Here is a 19,726-nt window from a genome sequence, read left to right on the forward strand (position 1 = left end):
ATAAAGTGAATAATAAATTTAATAAGGGATTTTCTTTAATTTGGCTATGCAATAATTTTTGGTGTTGATGATTGTTAGTTATCTTGTCCACAAAAGACAGAAAGAACTGTCACATATTAATTGGTTTTATTTATGTATTTTCATTAATATTTGACTTACGCTGCCCTCTAGTTAAGAGTAGCTACAATATTCTCAGTGATGGTACAGGTTTATGGTAGTATCATGTCAAAAGCATCAGCCGTGACCTCAGATTATATGTATATTTGTACTTGGCGTGGTCCTATGCAGACCTGCCCTGTCATGCTGTTAGGATGACGGGATAGATGTTTCACGTTGTTACTAGCTAACTTCCTTTTGCATAAGGTATTTGTCACATCTCCTACTATATTCTTCAGCTCCAGTTTTGAATTTTGTTTTTTTAATCATATAGTCATTTGTATGTTCAGTGCACCTATGTGTTAGATACTGAAAATTTAATAATGAATAAAAGACAAAAATCTCTGCCATTTGGAGTTATTAAAAGGGACCTTCCCCCACAAACTCCTTTTATTATTTAAATATGGAATATTAGTAGCATTAGTAGCATTTATTTATAGCACTGCCTAGTCACAGTATCAAGATTGTGTGTGTGTGTGTGTGTGTGTGTGTGTAGCATTTAACCCCTTTCATTGTATGATATGTTAAAAATTTTTTTGAGAAATGCTAAATCTGAAATTAAGCATTTTTCATATTTGCTTACCAATATGGCCACATTCTGTAACTGACATGTTTTACCTTAAATATGTAGTTTAACATACCTTGAGAAAAAATTTCTCTTTACTTTAGAGTGTAAAAGTACTACCTGACCTAGTTTCTATTTCAGATCTCTTGAGATTTCTGACCTAATATTCTTTATAATCATTTGAGGATCAGGTTAACGTAAACTTGCTTGAAGGATGATGTTTCTAAAACTGCTCTTGAGAAGGAGCCAGGTGAACCACATCTGAGTGCTTTGATTTAGCCAGAGTGAGGTTAGCTATTTTCCTGCTAGAACATGCCAATCCTTGGAATCAAAGAAAAGTTGAGCCATATCACTTCTCTGCCTTTTTGCTAAAATCGAGTGTAGAACAGTTGAGACATGAATGGAGAGAAAAATTAGAAGGCCATGTAAGAACAAGGAAAGCATAGACCTGTGTCCTGAATAAAAAAAATATCTAATGACCTTCTGCTTAGGAAACCTAATTTACATTGTTTAGACAGGGATTTAAAAATTGGTGTTTTCGTTTCACCTGTTGTGTTATTGGTTAAGGTCACCCAACACACTTCATGCTTGTGTGAGTGCTTCAGACCTCACTGGGGGAGCTTTGAATATTCAGGAATATTTATTAAACTAGAATTTGATTACTGATTTAATGTCTGAATCCCTAGAAGGCAAAAAAAAAAAAGTTATTTTTCCTTTTTCTTTATAACCGCAGATTCACCCATATTCAGTAGAACAACCAACAGCAAAAACCTTACTGACTGAATCAGCCTGACTATATGCCACTAACAGAAGTTATATTTTAGGGTAATTTCATGGACCTTAGCCAGGTTTGTGTAGCTTCAGGCTGGTTTGCTGACCCTGCTAGAGAATATTGTGTTGTTTTAAAGATTTATTTGCTTTTATTTAAAATTCAGATTTACGGAGAGAAGGAGAAAAAGGTCTTCCATCTATTGGATCACTCCCCAAATGGCCACGATGGCCAGAGCTGAGCTGATCACAAAGCCAGGAGCCACGAGCTTTCTCTCAGTTTCCTATGCAGGTGCAGGGTCCCAAAGACTTAGGCTATCCTGTGCTGCCTTCCCAGGTCATAAGCAGGGAGCCATGTGGGACGTGGAGCGGCTGGGACTGAACCTGTACCCGTTTGGGATGCTTGCACTAAAATGTGTAGGATTAGCCAGTTGAGCCATGGCACTGGCCCCAAGAATATTGTTAATGGGGAAAAAATGGGACCATAGGCTTATGAACTAAGATCATATAGTTTTAGAATTTTGGTTAATGTCCATATTGCTTTGACTTCCCTCCCACAAAGATTTTAGCCATATCTTGACCATCCTTTGACATGCTTGGAAATGCTTTTGTCAGTGACCTTTTTGAAATTTTACATAAATCACAGATTCAATTTTAATTTCTTCAGAGGAAGTTAATACATGTGACTTGAGAAGTATATTTTGCAAAAAGGAAGCTATAAGGAATAAAAAAAGGTTCAACAGAACTTTTAAGAAATTTTAAGAATAGCTAAAATGAAGTTTGCTGTTTTCAATTTCTAATTCCTGATCATAAAATTTACCTAGATATATTTTAATACCAATAAATGTATATTATTCTTATATCAACTATTTTTAGTTCATGTAAGATTTTGGTAGAATTTTAAGGAACTAATAAATATAACATTGTTTTCCCACAGCACCATTCAGAACTTGGTTAATAAATGAGACACAGGATACATGTTACCTTTGCCTAATTAGTTGACTACAGAATAATTGCCTTAAACATTGCAGCCAGGATGGCTTGCTAACACCCCACCCAAAATTAGACTTCCCCAAATAGTCTCCCGCAGTGTTCAACAGCTCTAGGTGTCCCCTGCAGCAGGTGGTGGGAAGGGGAGCAGAATGCAGCTTCTCAGTGAGATGGTGACCCTAAGAGCCAGTGCCAGCGATGAGGCTCACCTTGTCTAGACCTCCAAATAATTCATCAAGCAGGTGGCTGCCTTTCCTTGGGTTTGATTATTAAGTTCTTGAAGGAGGGAATGTGAGCCTGCCTATTCATTCTTATCAAAAGAATATTTAAATAATTTTTTGTTATATATGCACATGCTAAAACTCCATTAGGTATCCATAACAACAAATGTCAAGTAGAAAAAAATAATAACAAAGAACAGGTGAATATCAAGAAACAAAGAATCAGAAAACATCCTGCTATTCCTCAGGTGTATGAACAGAGGCTGTCCCCAGTAATCAGACCTCAGGAAGCGAAACCCTCCTTTCACTGTTGGTGGAACTGTATTCTCATACAAGACTTAACTTTCCCCATATATCGTTACATTCTTTGTGTTGGCTTAAGAGGTATTTGAAAGCTTTATGCTAAGGAAAAAAAAAATCTTGAAATCTTGGATGTTATCATTCATCTCATTTTTGAATAAAAGTCCTTATTGGGACAGGTACAGCTTATCATTCTTGGAATTATATTTCATGTAGTTATAGGGGGTTGGAGGTTTTTGTTTTGCATTTTATTTTTTGTTTGCTTGCAACTTTATAAAAAATTCAATTCAGGCTGATTGTACAACCCTGACAGGTATCCCTGATTTCTCAGCATTTTGTGAAATTCTCCCAGAGAATAGGTGCCATGGTCAAATAAATTTAGAAAATACTGCGCACTAAATGCTAAACATCGGTATGGTAAAACATTTTTGTTCTTTTAGCAAATCCTGTCTTAAAAAGCAAGCAAAGTGCTTTACCTAGCATTTTCTGACTTGACTTCTGAGCCCTTTCCTAATGTGGATCACCTGTTGACAATCCAGTTTTGCAAGACCGCCCTATTTCAGTTCCTTCCTGTCTGTCCACTCTTGCTGAGCAGGAAAGGATTACAAGTAGCTAGAGACCTTCATCCAAAGCATAGAGAAGGAAAGTAAGGTTTCAGTTAAATAATGGGCCATAGAAGAAAATCTCCTAAAGCAAGAAAAGAGTGATGTTTAAGCCAAATACTTAGTTGACCAGTATTATTCAGTTATTTTTATGACCTGCTAAGCCTGTTCTGTTTCAAAATGTTGCTTCTTGCACCAGAGTACCAACTCTTGAGGCTTTCTGTAAAGCAAGTGTTTTATATTAATCTAGTGTATCTGTTCCCTTTATCATATTACCTCCCAAACAATGAAAATCATCTTCAGGAGACCCAGTGTTGTGTTTTTCTGGGTACATCTAATTCCTTGACATATTACAGAATGTATCTATTACAGTTACAATTAGAGTGACTGCCAATGAACATGAAACACGTAGTAAGCACTCAGTAATTACTAGTTTAAGAAAGTTCTGCTAGACAAACCATCTAACTGTATTATCATCAAAATACATATTTATCAGACCTGGCGCGGTAGCTTAGCGGCTAAAGTTCTCACTTTGCATGCATCTGGACCCCATAAGGGTACTGGTTCTAGTCCCAGTTGCCCTGCTTCCCATCTAGTTCCCTGCTTGTGGCCTGGAAAAGCAGTCGAGGACGGCCCAAAGCCTTGGAACCCTACACCTATGAGAGAGATCTGGAATAAGCTCCTGGCTCCTGGCTTCGGATCGGCTCAGCTCTGACCGTTGCAGCTGGTTGGGGGAGTGAACCAATGGATAGAAGATCTTCCTCTTCTCTGTGTATCTGCCTTTTCAATAAAAATAATAAATTTTAAAAATACATATTTATGAAAATACTTGCTCAGTATTTTTAATACTATTTATTTATTTCTGAGGCAGACAGAGCCTTCATTCACTCATTCACTCACCAAATGCTCACATATGCCAGAACTGGGCCAGACTGAAGCCAGGAATGTGGAAGCCAGTTTGGGTCTCCCACTTGGGGGAGCAGGAACCAAAAGCTGCAGCCCGGATCTGCTTTCTCCCAGGACACACACTAACAGGAAGCTGGAATCAGGAAGCCAACCCAAGCATACTGTTAGGGGATGTGAGTGTCTGAACCTTTCACTAGGTCAGATGTCCACCCCTGCTCCATGTGATTCAAAATAATGTTCATTTTCTTTGGATTTCACATCAACTTACTAGACTTAAGTGTTCAATTCTGAGATCGAACATTTTAGCTATTAAAAAATTACTGTAACATAAAACAAGTTCATTGTACTCTTAGTACTTAAGTACATATCTGTGGTGAACTTGAATTCTTTCTTACCTTATTCCTCTCCCCTTCCTTCCTGCCCTCAAACAGCTATATATGTATTGTCTCATTTAAATCTCACAATCCTAAGTTTTAAAATATATCAAATCCAGCTGTGAAAATACAATGCAATATGCATCTCTACTTCCAAATCAAAGATAGACTCCCAATGAAACTGTTAAATATATCTTGACAATAGGATGCTGAACTCTGCCATTGTCCATGCCTGCAATGTCAGGATATACTTAAATAGCAGAATGATGAACTTAGGATGGTTTGTGAAGGACAGTACTAGTGTAATAATGTGGGGGGAATAAGTGGAGGAGGAGAGGCTTTGGAGAGGGGGAAGGGAAAATCCCAGAGCCTATGGAACTGAATCATTAAAAAATAAAAGATGTATCAAATCCACATTTTGATCCAGTGCCAAATGGCCGGATGTTAAAGCAGTATTTTTACAAGGCCAAGTTAAATATTGCTAACATGGTAGGATGATACTTTGGAATCCAAGGATGACGTTTACTTTTTTTAATTTAGCAGTTGTGTATTTGACATCAGTGAGGGATTGGTAATTTCCCTACAGTGACAGTTTAAGTTATTTTGCACCTGATAATTATACTGAGTATTGATTAAAAAAAGTCTACATATTTATTCACTTTAATTTTATTGCCTTGCTCATAGCAGGTCCATGATTCCTAATAAAATTTTATAGTTATTCTGTAGGAGGAGCATTGTATTTAGGATACAAAGTTTAGGTAAATCCTAAAGGTCTTAGTCTTTGTAAACAGTCCTTTTCAACAAGCTTAAGTCTCTAGGCTGAAAATCATAAGGGTGGGCATTTGGCTAACTGTTAACAGAGATCACATTGGACTCCTGCATTTGTGTGTCAGAGAACCTGGCTCAAACCCCAACTCCACTCCTAACTCCAGCTTTCTGGGAGGTAGCATGTGATAACTCGTAAATTGGATCCCTGGCACCTATGTGGGAGACTTAGATTAAGTTCCTGGTTCCCAGCTGCAGCCTGGATCTGCCCCAGCTATTGCAATCATTTGGAGAGTGAAGCAGTTTCAAAAAGGACTTTTTCTTTCTAAACTTCTTTAGTTAAAGCATTATGTGTTCTTATTAACTGTGTGCAAGTCTGTTTTCCTATTTAATTTTTTAAAACTTGGGGTTGCACTAAAGTTTGGTTTTCACAAGCCTCACTGAAGATTACAGCATTTTATATTCTTTTTACATTTTTAAAAAAATGTTTATTTTTGATGATGTTTACGTAGTTTATCAGAGTAATTTGAGGGTTGGGGAAAGTGGGTGAGACCATTGTTTCCAAATTTTGTTTTCTTTTTTCTGTACTGGAGGAAGGGCAGAGATAAGGGAAGAAGTCACACCCAGCCTCCCAGCTGCTCCAGTACCAGGGGATGGAGAATGGCCATCTGATATCAACCCAGAGTCCCCAGTGTGGAACATGTTCTGAGGGCTCCATTTAAGTAGTTTCAATATTCTGAAATGCTGTCAATTTCCAATTTCCATTGGAGGAAATCCTTCCAATGTCCGTTGACTGACATAGTCGACCTTCGATTCTCCATTCGCCCAGATTTTTGCTATCATTGCTTGCTTGGGGTAGCTGTCCAATTTGTTCTGTACTGAGTTTTTTTTTTTTTTTTTTTTAAAGATTTATTACAGCAGTTACACAGAGGAGGAGAGACAGAGAGGAAGATCTTCCGTCCGATGATTCACTCCCCAAGTGAGCCGCAACGGGCCGATGCGCGCAGATCCGAAGCCGGGAACCTGGAATCTCTTCCGGGTCTCCCATGCGGGTGCAGGGTCCCAATGCATTGGGCCGTCCTCGACTGCTTTCCCAGGCCACAAGCAGGGAGCTAGATGGGAAGTGGAGCTGCCGGCATTAGAACCGGCGCCCATATGGGATCCCGGGGCGTGGAAGGCGAGGACTTTAGCCACTAGGCCACGCCGCCGGGCCCTGGACTCCTTCCTCTGCTATGGTACCAGATGTCCTCTGCAGGCCCCAGTGGGCTGCCATATCCTCCATGTGCATCTGGGCCTGCCATCCACTGCTCTGTTTTTTCCACTGAGGAGGCCCAGTTGTGACACATGTGCTTTACGATCAGACCACCAATCCTGGATTTGGGCTCTCATGTCCCTGGAGTTCCCACCTGTGCCATCTTCAAGACCTCCTGGAACTCCACACAGCAAGCCTCCACAAGCATGCCACTGGGCAGCCAGTGAGGACCCCCATACCTGGGACTCAAATCTGGCACCACTTCAGCACCCACCATGCAGGTGGGCCTAAGAACCCAGGCCAGGTAAACCACTGGACCCCTGCCCCCAGGGCTCACAGACTCAGCACCTACCACACAGCAGGCCTAAGGACCCAGGCCGGAGAATCCAGGCCCTGCCAGACCTCCAGCTTCCCCACAGCCTCCCCTGAGGCTCATAGACCCAGCACCCCCCACACATCTTTAGAAAAAAAATAATAGAAGAGGCTAAGCAGCTATGCTGGCACAGTGGTGTGGTTAACACAGATTTGGCATTAACCAGGCCCAGGGTGCCCACCAGCTATTAGCTGCTTTTTTCCCAGCAGTATAACACTTGCCTAGGTACATTGCAACCTAGGCTATTACCCTCAGCTAGGGAACAGTTTAATTCTTGTAACATGTTAATTTATCCTTAAGTCATTCAGTAAAATATCACTGTATGCAAGATTTATAACCTAAGTCATGCCTAGAATGTCTAAAAGTAGTTATTAAAATGAGTATTAAGGGCCTGGTACGGTAGCTTAGTGGCTAAATTCCTCGCCATGCACATGCCAGGATCCCACATGGGCGCTGGTTCTATCCTGATGGCACCACTTCCCGTCCAGCTCCCCATTTGTGGCCTGGGAAAGTAGTTGAGGATGGCCCAAAAAGTCTTGGAACCCTGCACTGCGTGGGAGACTCGTAAGAGGCTCTGATTGGCTCAGCAGATGGAAGATCTTTCTCTCTGTATAGCTCACTTTCCAATAAAAATAAATAGATCTTTTAGAATATATATAAAATGAGTATTCAGGTGTTAATATGCATTTAATCCAGGTGATATGTATTATTTATATTACTGGTATATAAATGAAAGTAATTTATATGATCATATGGTCATCATTCAGGCATATGTGTAGACATACTGTGTGACCTTCTGAAGGCCAAGACCAAAGCTGAAGATAATGTTAGTTGAATACTAAATGTAATAAATTTCAATTATTCCATATTTTTTTGTTTAGAAATATTAATTGTTAGAGATGAGGTAATTTACATAACATTTCACTGATTACTACAATAGATTTTTAGAACAGCTAGCCTAAACCTCTCTTTTGTCTTTGTAAATTGTGAAGACTTAAAAAAAAGTTGTTTCACGTTGTGACATTGTTCTCTGAATAAATGCAATTTCTCTGTTTTGCCCTCTTCCCTTCATTCTTCTTTAATAAAAGCCAGGTTAGAGAAGAGATTTAGAAATGAATGTCACTTTCTTTTCACTGATAGCACTATTTAAACAAACACTTGACCCTAAAGCATTGATCATGTGGAGCCTGATAGAAAATAGAAAATCTTTTTCTGGGACTGCAGTGGATAAACTGTTGGAAATCCATAAGCTTGATGCAATGAAGTGATGCTAAATTATTGCCCTATTGATTTAAATGCGCTTAATTCAGTCCTGTGTGAACATATCTGTGATAGACTGTGGTGATTAGAGCATTGGTCTGTCAAAAATGATATGAAATTTAAGATATAAAGTTTAAATGTTGAGGTACTGAGGGAACAAGAGGTCCAGGCCTGGCAAGGTAGACTAAAGTTAAAGTCCTTGCCTTGAACACGCCACTGGAATCCCATATGGACACTGGTTCTAATCCCAGCAACCCCGCCTCCCATCCAGCTCCCTGTCTGTGGCCTGGGAAAGCAGTCAAGGATGGCCCAAAACCTTGGGACCCTGCACCCGCGTGGAAGATCTGGAGGAAGTTCCTGGCTCCTAGCTTCAGATTGGCTCAGGTCTGGCCATTGCAACCCCTTGGGAAGTGAACCAGTGGATAGAAGATCTTCTTCTCTGTCTCTCCTCCTCTCTGTGTATCTGCCTTTCCAATAAAAATCTTAAAAAAAAAAAAAAAAAAAAAAAGAGGTCCAAAAATGGAGAAATGCCCTGATATCTTAAAGTTGTGCATACCGTATCATCTTGCATTATAGATTATCTCGAGATTTGGTAAAATACTCAGTTACCATTGTCATTTACATTTTGTTACCAGTAACACCAGAAGTCGCAAAAATGCCCTAAGTTTCCAAGTAAAAGGAAGTAGTATTTATCAAAGCCCTTTATTCTTAGATAGGCCTTGTTTGATACTGATTTAAAAAATAACCAGATCCTCTGAAAATTCTATATTTGAAGGTGTTGTTAAGTATAGATGCCTGATCTGTTTTTAGAATATCAGTGAGATCCCATTGTAATCTTTACACGCTGAGCCTCCGTGGTGTCACTTTGCAAGGCTATATAGATCAGAATCATAACCTAGATATGGACATAGACAGGATTTACTCATCTTGCCCAAACTTTCACATGTGTTTATTACTTGTCATGTGTATTTAGCATTTTATCGCATGTCAGGTCCTATATTCACCACCACCACATTTAGATACTGAACGGTTCCCTCACAGCACTCTTCCTGCTGTGTCTGCCTCTTTCCCATGCTTTCCCCTCCCCAAGCCCTGGCTGCCACCAATCTTTGCCATTTCTAAACATTGTCATTTCACACACATTATATAAATGGAAGCCTGTGTAACTTTTTTTAAAAAATTCACTCTTTTCTCTCAGCAATAATTCTCCCAAGATTCATCCAAGTTGTTGTCTGTATCAGTTTTGTGTGTGTGAGGTAGTATTCCATGTTTGTGTGTTTTATCTTTTACATGTTGAAGGACTTCTTAGGTCTGTCCAGATTTTATCTGCTGTAAATTAAGTTGCTGTGGACATTTCATTCATGTGCAGATTTTCTTGTGAATATAAATTTGCATTTCTCTGGAATAAATATCCAAGAGTGCTCAAATTTTCTTTTTTAAGATTTAGTTATTTTTATTGGAAAGACAGAGTTTATGGAGAGAAAGAGAGACAAAGAGAAAGATCTTCCATCTGCTAGTTCGCTCCACAAATGACCTCAGTGTCTAGAGCTGAACCAGGAGCTAGGAGCATCTTCCATGTCTTCTATGCAGGTGCAGGTCACAAGGCTTCAGGCCATCCTACACTGCTTTCCCAGGCCACACACAGGGAGCTAACTGGGACGTGCAGCAGCCCGTGCCTGTGTGGGATCCCAGTGCATACGAGGCAGAGATGAGCCACTGAGTCATCACACCAGGCCATAGTGCCCAGGTTTTTGAGTCAGATTTTAAGCTGCAAGAAATACTAAGGGAATAAATATTGACAAGTCACTAATCTATTTTCAGTCATTTGTTCATATAAAGCAAAAAATCCACAATTTTTGATTGACAAATTCTAGTTTTGTGCACTTTTTGGGAAGAGACTGGCATAAAAGAACCAATTTTTATCATACATCTTAGGAAAAATGTAAATTTGTGAATAGGAGAAAATCACAGAAGTGTAAATTGGCACAGTGTATTTGGAATATTCAGTCATTACTTTGTTAAACTGGTACTCTTATTTGAATCATTCTTATTTTAAAAGTTACAAATGGGGGCCACTGCTGTGGTTTGGCAAGCTGGGCCTCCAGGTGCGACACCAGCATGCCATATGGGTGCCGGTTTGAGATTTGACGGCTCAGACGGCTCCACTTGTGGTCTAGCTCCTTGCTAATGACTTAGGAAGGCAGCGGAGGATGACCCAACTCCTTGGGCTCCTGACCTTTGAAGTAATTTAGGGAATGAAACAGTGGATGGAAGATTCTCTCATGCTCTCCTTTCTGTAAATCTGCCTTTCACATATAATTTTTTTTCTGAGTAACAAGTAATTGTATGGAGCCAGCATTGTATAGCGAGTAAAATTGCTGCATGAAATGCTAGCATCCCTCCTAATTTCCTGGGAAGTAGCAGAAGCTGGCCCAAGTGCCTGGGTTCCTTCTACCCATGTAAGAGACCTGGAAGCTTTGGATCCTGGTTCCTGCCTTCAGCCCGGCCCAGCCATTGGTTGGTGCAGCCATCTGAGGCGGCAGAGGGACGATCTTGGCTTCTCCCCTCTCTCTTTGCTTTCTCTTTCCTCTCTCTCCCTTTCTTCCTTGCTCCTTCTCTGTAACTTTGACTTTCAAATAAATAAGTGAGTCTTGATTTTAAAAAGTAGTTGTAGTAAATTGTAAATATATAAGGGAGAAAATGAAAACCCTAGAACCAAGAAAATCATTAAGCTTTTGGCAAATTGTTTTTTTTCTATGTGTGCATAATAATTTATTACAGTTTTATGAAATGGGAATTAAGCTCAGTACACTTAGGACCCTGCTTAAAATTTCAGTTAAAAATTGTACTTTTGGGGCCCGGCGGCGTGGTCTAGCGGCTAAAGTCCTCGCCTTGAAAGCCCCGGGATCCCATATGGGCGCCGGTTCTAATCCCGGCAGCTCCACTTCCCATCCAGCTCCCTGCTTGTGGCCTGGGAAAGCAGTTGAGGACGGCCCAATGCTTTGGGACACTGCACCTGCGTGGGAGACCCGGAAGAGGTTCCAGGTTCCCGGCATCGGATCGGCGCGCATCGGCCCGTTGCGGCTCACTTGGGGAGTGAATCATCGGACGGAAGATCTTCCTCTCTGTCTCTCCTCCTCTGTGTATATCTGGCTGTAATAAAATGAATAAATCTTTAAAAAAAAAAAAAATTGTACTTTTGGGCCCGGCACAATAGTGTAGTGGTTAAAGTCCTCGCCTTGCACGCCTGGGATCCCATATGGGCGCCGGTTCTAGTCCTGGCAGCTCCACTTCCCATCCAGCTCCCTGCTTGTGGCCTGGAAAAGCATTCGAAGATGACCCAATGCCTTGGGACCCTGCACCCGTGTGGAAGACCTGGAAGAAGTTCCTGGCTCCTGGCTTCAGATTGGCTCAGCTCTCCAGCCGTTGTGGCCGCTTGGGGAGTGAATCATCGGATGGAAGATCTTCCTCTCTTTTTGTCCTCCTCTCTGTATATTTGACTTAGCAATAAAAATAAATAAATCTTTTAAAAAAATTGTGCTTCTGAAATATTTTTTATGTCTTCATTTGTGAGCTCTGCATCCACCCCCCATTTTTATAGTGGTGAGCTAGTATGAGGGTTTGTAACTTTTTGCTAATACAAAAATAGAAGTTTTTCTTCAGGAATTCATTTTGGTTGGATAAATTTTAAATTGAATATGTCCTGTTCTGTGTAATATTTTAAATCGCTTTTCTTGTTCTTTTAAGATATGCCGTGATAGCTTTTGGATGTGCCAGCTGTCCAAAATTAACTTGTGGACGGGAAGGCTGTGGAACAGAGTTTTGCTACCACTGTAAGCAGATCTGGCATCCCAACCAGACCTGTGATGCTGCCCGACAAGAAAGAGCCCAGAGTTTACGTTTGAGAACGATACGTTCTTCATCTGTTAGTTACAGTCAAGAGTCTGGAGCAGCAGGTATTGAAGCCTAATTTATTCTAGTACAGCATTTAAAACCACACAACAATAATCCCTTTAACTTTGAACAGTTTCATCTGTTCTCACTACACTTTTCCGAAGTGTTTTATGCTTTAAGTGCATTTCTGTTCTCAAAGAATTCTCATTCTTTCCTGTGGACAACAATGATGATTTTGAGATTGGAAATATTTTACTGTGCTGGCTTCAGCAGCACATATACTAAAACTGGAAATATTTTACTGTCCAAAGAAAGGAAATGTCATGATGATTACATATTTTGTATCAACAGATTATCTGAAATTGTTGCTTATAAATGTGTTTTATGCAAAACATAGGAAATATTTTCTAATAAAGTGAAAGTATGAGCATATATTATCTTTAGGTTATTCCTAACTTAATAAATGTCACAAAATTGTAAAATGAGTTTTTAGCAGTGTTTCTTGGAATCCTTTTAAATATTTTATGAAATACATTTTTTTTTAATTTACAAATGTCTTATTCAATACTAGGAGCAAACATATAAAAATAATACCTTAGAAGGACACTGAAAACTTCAACTTTCTTTGGTCAGGAATTTTCAAAGTTCCTGCAGTCTGTGCGTATGCAAAGTTAACATCTCATAACTCTCAGAATTTAAAAAATGTGGATATTCTAATGTCCTTTGAAAATTCAACAAGTAATCATTTTGTGTTGACAAAATTTTCATTTTTTATTACAATTTCAATACTATTTAAAAGGGTTTTCTCATTGATGAATGGAAAAAAAATCAGGAAAAAAGTTATTAAAATAATTTGCATTCATAGCAGTATTGTGTTAAGGTAGTTAGATATTTCGTTACTAAAATAGTCTTGTTAAGCTTTAACATAGAAGAGCCAACATTTAATATTTCATTTCCTGTATGTGGATTTTCTCACCAAATGCTGATTGCCTTGCTTCTGTGTCTTCTTCTGAAGACTTGGGTGTGTGTCAAAGATGTTAGTCCAGAAGCACATAACAAAAATTAAAATTTTGAGCAAGACTTCTCACAGACTTATATAAAGAGAGAAGGTTAAATGAATTATTTTAGATGTAAAATTAGATATCCTGATTTCCTTCGTTTCTCATTATGATACGTTGAAAAATATGTTTCACTTTTATTATTACTGCAAGAACTGGTTGACTTTCTAACTAGACACTGGAGAGAAATGTATGGTTATGATTGTAAGGTACATTAAGAAATCTGTACTATTTATATCTGTGAACATTGACTGTCATGTCCAAGAGACTCTCTTAGACAATTCTAGGAGATTTATACGTTTGGAGTGACATTTTAAATGAACTACGTAGTTTGTGTTTGTTACTATATTTTGCCCTTTTATAAAAATGTGATGTTTTGTTGGCTCCCTGCTTCCCTTCTGTCCCTCACCATCTCCATCCTAAGTGATCCACTGTATGGAAATGTAGTGTTTTGTAACCTGTTGTTTTTTCTTACCATGACAGTGGCACATATTTTAACAGTAAACAGAAATATAGTAATCAAGGAAGACAAAAGTGTGAGCATTTTAAATGAGAATGGGCAGCTTTTTCTTTTTTTTTTTTTAATACCAAGAAACAGTTTTATTTGATGCTTGGAATACAGGGGCTTGGGTCAATTGATCATCTAATCAGTAAAGCACTTTTCTTTAGGATTTTGCATTATGAGACTGTTTTGTGAGAAATACACGGTATGCACCCTAAAGTGTTTGGTTTTGTTTTGTTTCTAATCTGTTGAAGAAAGAGGCAGTGCAAACAAAACAGCCTTTCACAGATGAATATACAGAAGATGAAAACATGGGTGGTACAGTTACATAAAGAGACCTATAAAAAATCCTCACTTATGTTAATTTTCTAACATACCACTGCTATGTGATTTTAGAAGTGTAAGGATAAGTGAGAGTGATGCCTTTAAATTCCAAAGATGGTGTGGGTCGGAATCAAAGCTTGTGTCTTTTTTACCCTCCACCTAGAGATTATCAACTACTTAAATATATTTTTGAATAAAGAAGTTTATCAATTACTGTGCAGCTTAAACCAAAAGGCTTATTTCTTTAATTTGATGAACTAAATGTGTATCAGGTGTGGTTCATTTAAAATGTCGCTCCAAACATATAAATCTCCTAGAAGTTGTCTAAGAGAGTCTCATGGACGTAACAGTCATTATTTACAGATAAATGATCTTTATTTAATGTAGTAATTTGTGATACAGTTGATAATCTCGGCTTCTAATTTTTAGATAGGTTTTATGTAATGAACCTCTTTGTTCTTCATAGCTGATGATATAAAGCCATGTCCACGATGTGCTGCTTACATAATAAAGATGAATGATGGGAGCTGCAACCACATGACGTGTGCTGTCTGTGGTTGTGAATTTTGTTGGTTATGTATGAAAGAAATCTCAGATTTACATTATCTAAGGTAAGTCTATAAAAGGAGCTATTTATAAATAAATATGATTTTACACTTTGGGATAGTCAGAAACTTATACTGTAAACTTAACAGGAACTCAATCATTATGCCGGTCCTTTGGAATCAATAACTAGTCAAAATAGGAAATAGAGGCTTCCTTTTTCTCTTTTGTTAAACTTGAATGCTAATATTTAATATTCTTGAAAATTCTCAAAAGTAGGCCACAAAATATCTTTCTGATATAGTCAAATTATTGCATGCCTGTAGCAGGAGTAAAATAAACATGTTTCATTAATTTATCCTTTAAAAAGCAATCTGTTGTTTTGAAGGTAAAGAAGGATAAGGAATGAAGCTTTTTAACCTGAATCCCACTTACCATTATTCTGTTACACAGTTTTTGTGGTTCTTCATTTAATTTTGGCTTTTATTGAACTCAGAATTTGAAAGGGATAAAAATAGTACAAAACTTTCCAGTTATTTCTTTAATGCACTAATTTGTGAAGATTTGTACCAGTTCCTTTATGTAATTTTTTCATTAGTCCATCAGGATGTACGTTTTGGGGAAAGAAACCCTGGAGCCGAAAGAAGAAAATATTGTGGCAACTGGGAACACTTGTTGGTGCTCCTGTAGGAATTGCTTTAATAGCTGGCATTGCTATCCCTGCAATGATTATTGGCATTCCCGTGTATGTGGGCCGTAAGGTAAAGGCATACTTCCTTGTTACTCCATTGTGTCCCTTGCTTTAGTTTTCATTTGTTTGTTTTTAGACAAAGATTATTGTAGTTTCTTCAATATAGGTCAGTTATTGCTTTTTCATAATACATTCTCAGTGTTTGGCAAGCTTATGTACGGGAAAAACAGATTTGCTTCAGAATTATCTGAATCTGGAAACTTCAGTACATTTTTATTGCGGTAACATCTAACTTGGAGTATAAAGTAGTAACGCATACGCACAGAGCAAGCTCCTATCAAGTGTATGTGTGTTTGTGTCATTTCTTCAAACATACTGAAAGGGTTGCACATTGATGAGTTAACTTTCCATTGAAATATCGTTCTGTGGTGGACAGGAAAACCTATTAAGTATAAGTAGATAAAGTGTACAAAAATTGAGGCTTCATTTACAATTTTAATAAAGTAGAAAATGTGGCAAAACAAAAGTTGAACCAAAAATAGAAAGATCAGTTGGTCTCTGTAATGTGATGTTTGGGGATGCAAAATTTCCTGAAAGATTTCTTTCTCTTGGCAACCTGCTATTGCAAATCTCAGTTTGTAGCATTGGCTTTTGGCTTTTCTGTACTTGGGTGCTAGTTTTCCAAGGAATGGAAGTGGGAAGGAGCAGAAATCAGCTGTCGTCCCTAAAGGTACAGGGGGCAGGCCTGTCGTCTCTGCCTACATTGACTCTAGGCAGATGCAGAGATGCAGTCCCTGGCAATGTGGTCAGGCTGGACAACAGGAATTTTTTAAGAAGCGGGAGTGCTCCTTGTCCCACCCATACTGTACTACCTTCCCACCTGCAGCCTTTTCACTGTTTATCCCACAAGACTCGCTATACTTTATAACCTTCAAAACAACCATATATTTTATTATGCCTAACCGTAGTATTGCTTACAAGTCAGATATTTTGTTTCAGAAACTACCTGTATATTTTTGAAGATATTTTTAGTAATCTGGGAAAAATAATTCCTTAAAAAAAGTTTTTTAAATTTATTTTTTATTGGAAAGGAAATTTGCAGAAGGGAGAGAGAGGAAGATCTTTGGTCTGCTGTTTCACTCCCCAAGTAGCTGCAAAAGCTGGAGCAGAGCTGATTGGCAGCCAGAAGTTTTTTCCAGGACTCCCACATGGATGCAGGATTCCACAATTTAGGACTATCCCCTACTGCTTTCCCAGGCCACAAGCAGGGAGCTGGATGGGAAGTGGCGCAGCTGGGACAGTGCCTGTAGGGGATCCCAGAGTGTGCAAGGCAAGGTTTTAACCATTGAACCATTGTGGTGTTCCCATGAGAAAATAAGTCTATGGTGATGCTTGTTTATTAGAACTGCTTTTTAGGGTCAGTTTTTTAACAAGTTAGAAAACTTTCCCTACAGCTAAGTTTCTCCATTGAGAGTATCTTGCTGAAAAAGAAACCTGTGCAATGGGAAGGTTCTTTGAAATATCCTATTAGTGGAGCCAACATTGTGGGTAAAGCTACTACCTGTGACAGCATCCCATGTGGGCACATGTTCAAATCCCAGCTGCTCCACTTCCAATCCAGTACCCTGCAAACATACCTGGGAAAGGCTGAGGACACAAGTGCTTGAACCCTTGCAGGCACATGGGCGACCTGGCTCCTGGCTTCAGCCTGGCCCAGTTCTGGCCATCGTGGCCATTTGGGGAGCAAACCAGCAGATGAGAGACTTCTTATGTCTGTCTGTCCTTCTCTCTCTCTTTCTCTTTCTGTAAGTCTACATTTCAAATAAATCCTTTTTTTAAAAAAAAAAAATCCTGTTAGTAAAGTATCTAACTCATAACTGTTGAATATAATCTCAATTTTTGTGAATAAATAAATAATTATGCTCATACTACTCTTGAATCAAATTGTAAAATCTGTCACTCAAATTTCTTAAAGGTGAAATCTATCTTATATATGCAGGTTATTAAGAAGCAAAATGTGAGAATATGGTGAGAGCAGTATTAAGTTTACCTTGAATTAGGACTCTCAGCTTTGAAATTGTGAAAGAAGTCATTTGCTCTAATCCTTTTCCACTATTTTGATGTTTAATTTAAGATTCACAGTCGATATGAAGGCAAAGATGTTTCCAAGCACAAACGGAATTTGGCCATAGCTGGTGGAGTAACATTGTCTGTAATTGTATCTCCAGTAGTAGCTGCAGTAACTGTAGGTAAGAACATATTTAATACTGAAATTTTGTCGAATGAGTTTTTTTTATATGTATAGTGACGTGTTTTGTTGAAGATAGGAGGGTTGCTTACTTATTAACAAAAGCCTACAGAAAAAAAAATGTCTCCTTCAGCAACTGGTTTGATTAAAAGGATTATTACTCAAGAACCTAGTTCTAGGGTAATTGATAAATTGTTTGTGGCAGATAATTCTTTCCCTCCACATTTCCATCCAGCAAATACAGTTCAGAGAACTGACACCAGAAAAAAATTTTGCCTTTCCTTTGTCCCTGTGCTTTATGGATGTCAGCTGGAAAGTTGGGCCCTTTGATTTACTTATGTCCCCTATTGGCTGTGGGTAAATCCAGTTGTGGTATATGTCCCAGTCAAATCTTTAGAACCCTCACACTTTGAAAGCTCCTATTTGTGTGATTTAATTTTTGGTTTATAACTAACTTAATTCTTCTTTTAGGTATTGGTGTTCCTATTATGTTAGCTTATGTCTATGGTGTTGTTCCAATTTCTCTCTGTCGAAGCGGAGGATGTGGAGTCTCAGCAGGAAATGGAAAAGGTGTCAGGATTGAATTTGATGATGAAAATGATATAAATGTTGGTGGAACGAGCACAGCTGTAGGTAAGTCCTTTAAGTGAAAGAAGAAAGTAAGCTTAACAGATAGCGCAAGTGGGAGGAGGCCATAGATAACACGGTCAGACTTTGTCCTGCCCTCCTTTGATTAGGTGTGCTAATGTTCACCCAGAAGCATGCCAGTGAAAGGAACCGGCAAGGCAGGGTGTATGGATACAGGATGTTGGAAATGTTCTGAGCACCTAACCTCCAAAAGGAAAATGTGTTAGACATCATAACCTTTTCAAGGGAAACAGTATAGATCGGTAAGAAAAGGATATGAAGAGAGATATAGTTCATAAAAGAGCATACCTAATTGGCTAATAATTTTAGAAGTTCTTCAGCCCAACCTTGTGCAGAGAAATGTATTAGAATAGTAACTGGAAGAAGTACAAAAATGCCCTTGAATCTTACAGTAGAAGTGTAAGTTAATGGACCTTTTATGAAAGTATGTACATTCTATATTCTAGCAGCCTTACTAAAAGAAACATGTTGTAAGAAAATCATTTGGCAGTTGTGTACAACTAATGCTCACTTTCTTACCTCCTGTTCTTTCCTGAACTTGCTTTAGTCAGATTTCTGTCTCACTCCCTAGAATTTTCTCGCTATCATTCCACTGAGGCAGAGTTGCCCGTGGCCAGTGTGTTCCTATATACAGTGGTTCATTCTCAGTCCCCAGTGTTATAGTAAGGCTGCCTGATGTGGTGGACAGTGCTGTCCCTCTTGAGACACTTTTTCCCTTGTTTTCTGGGGAAGCACTTACCATGTCTCCTGGCTGCTCCTGAGTTGTCTCTGCTGCTTTATTTTCTTCTCAACCTCTGAATGTTTAAGGTTCCCAGGGCACTCACTGCAGATAATCTCACCTGTCATACTATGAGAGGCATCCTGAGAAAAAAGTTCCTAGAAATGTGTATTATGAAAAACCTGTATGTAGATTTCGGCATGTTTTCCCACCAGACATCTTTCAGTTACGTATTCCACAAGGTTTTTGAAGTAGCCTCTGTAAAGTTAGCATCTAGCAAAAACTCTTCGCCAGCTCTGTGTCTCAGCCCTTTTGTCTGCTTAGCTTGTCCCTAATCTGACTCGGTTCCAGAGCTGAAGAATCCTCACGCACAGTGATGCCTCTCATTCCCCGTCATACCCCACATTTATCAGCAATATGTTCCCTTTAATATTTAGCCATAATCTTAACCACTTCTTACTGTCTCCACTGATTTTTTTTTCATTGGTCCAAACCATTGCTTTTCCCATGGAATGACATTCCCCGGGCCACAGTGCACCCATCATCTCATCTCTGAAGCAGAAAGCAG

The 19,726-nt window shown here is 38.9% G+C and overlaps 1 protein-coding gene across 1 annotated transcript in view; it reads left to right on the plus strand.

Moving 5' to 3' along the window:
- Positions 1–19,726, plus strand: part of RNF19A (ring finger protein 19A, RBR E3 ubiquitin protein ligase) — a 53,073-nt gene that overhangs the window by 25,093 nt on the left and 8,254 nt on the right. Inside the window, exons 3-7 of the mRNA XM_004580633.3 lie at positions 12,280–12,488; positions 14,777–14,921; positions 15,452–15,614; positions 17,679–17,793; positions 18,264–18,425. Coding sequence (XP_004580690.1) covers positions 12,280–12,488; positions 14,777–14,921; positions 15,452–15,614; positions 17,679–17,793; positions 18,264–18,425 — 794 coding nt within the window. The remainder of the gene's footprint in view (positions 1–12,279; positions 12,489–14,776; positions 14,922–15,451; positions 15,615–17,678; positions 17,794–18,263; positions 18,426–19,726) is intronic.

This window comes from Ochotona princeps, chromosome 9 (assembly GCF_030435755.1).
Source record: "Ochotona princeps isolate mOchPri1 chromosome 9, mOchPri1.hap1, whole genome shotgun sequence".
In the NCBI taxonomy this organism is placed as follows: domain Eukaryota; kingdom Metazoa; phylum Chordata; class Mammalia; order Lagomorpha; family Ochotonidae; genus Ochotona; species Ochotona princeps.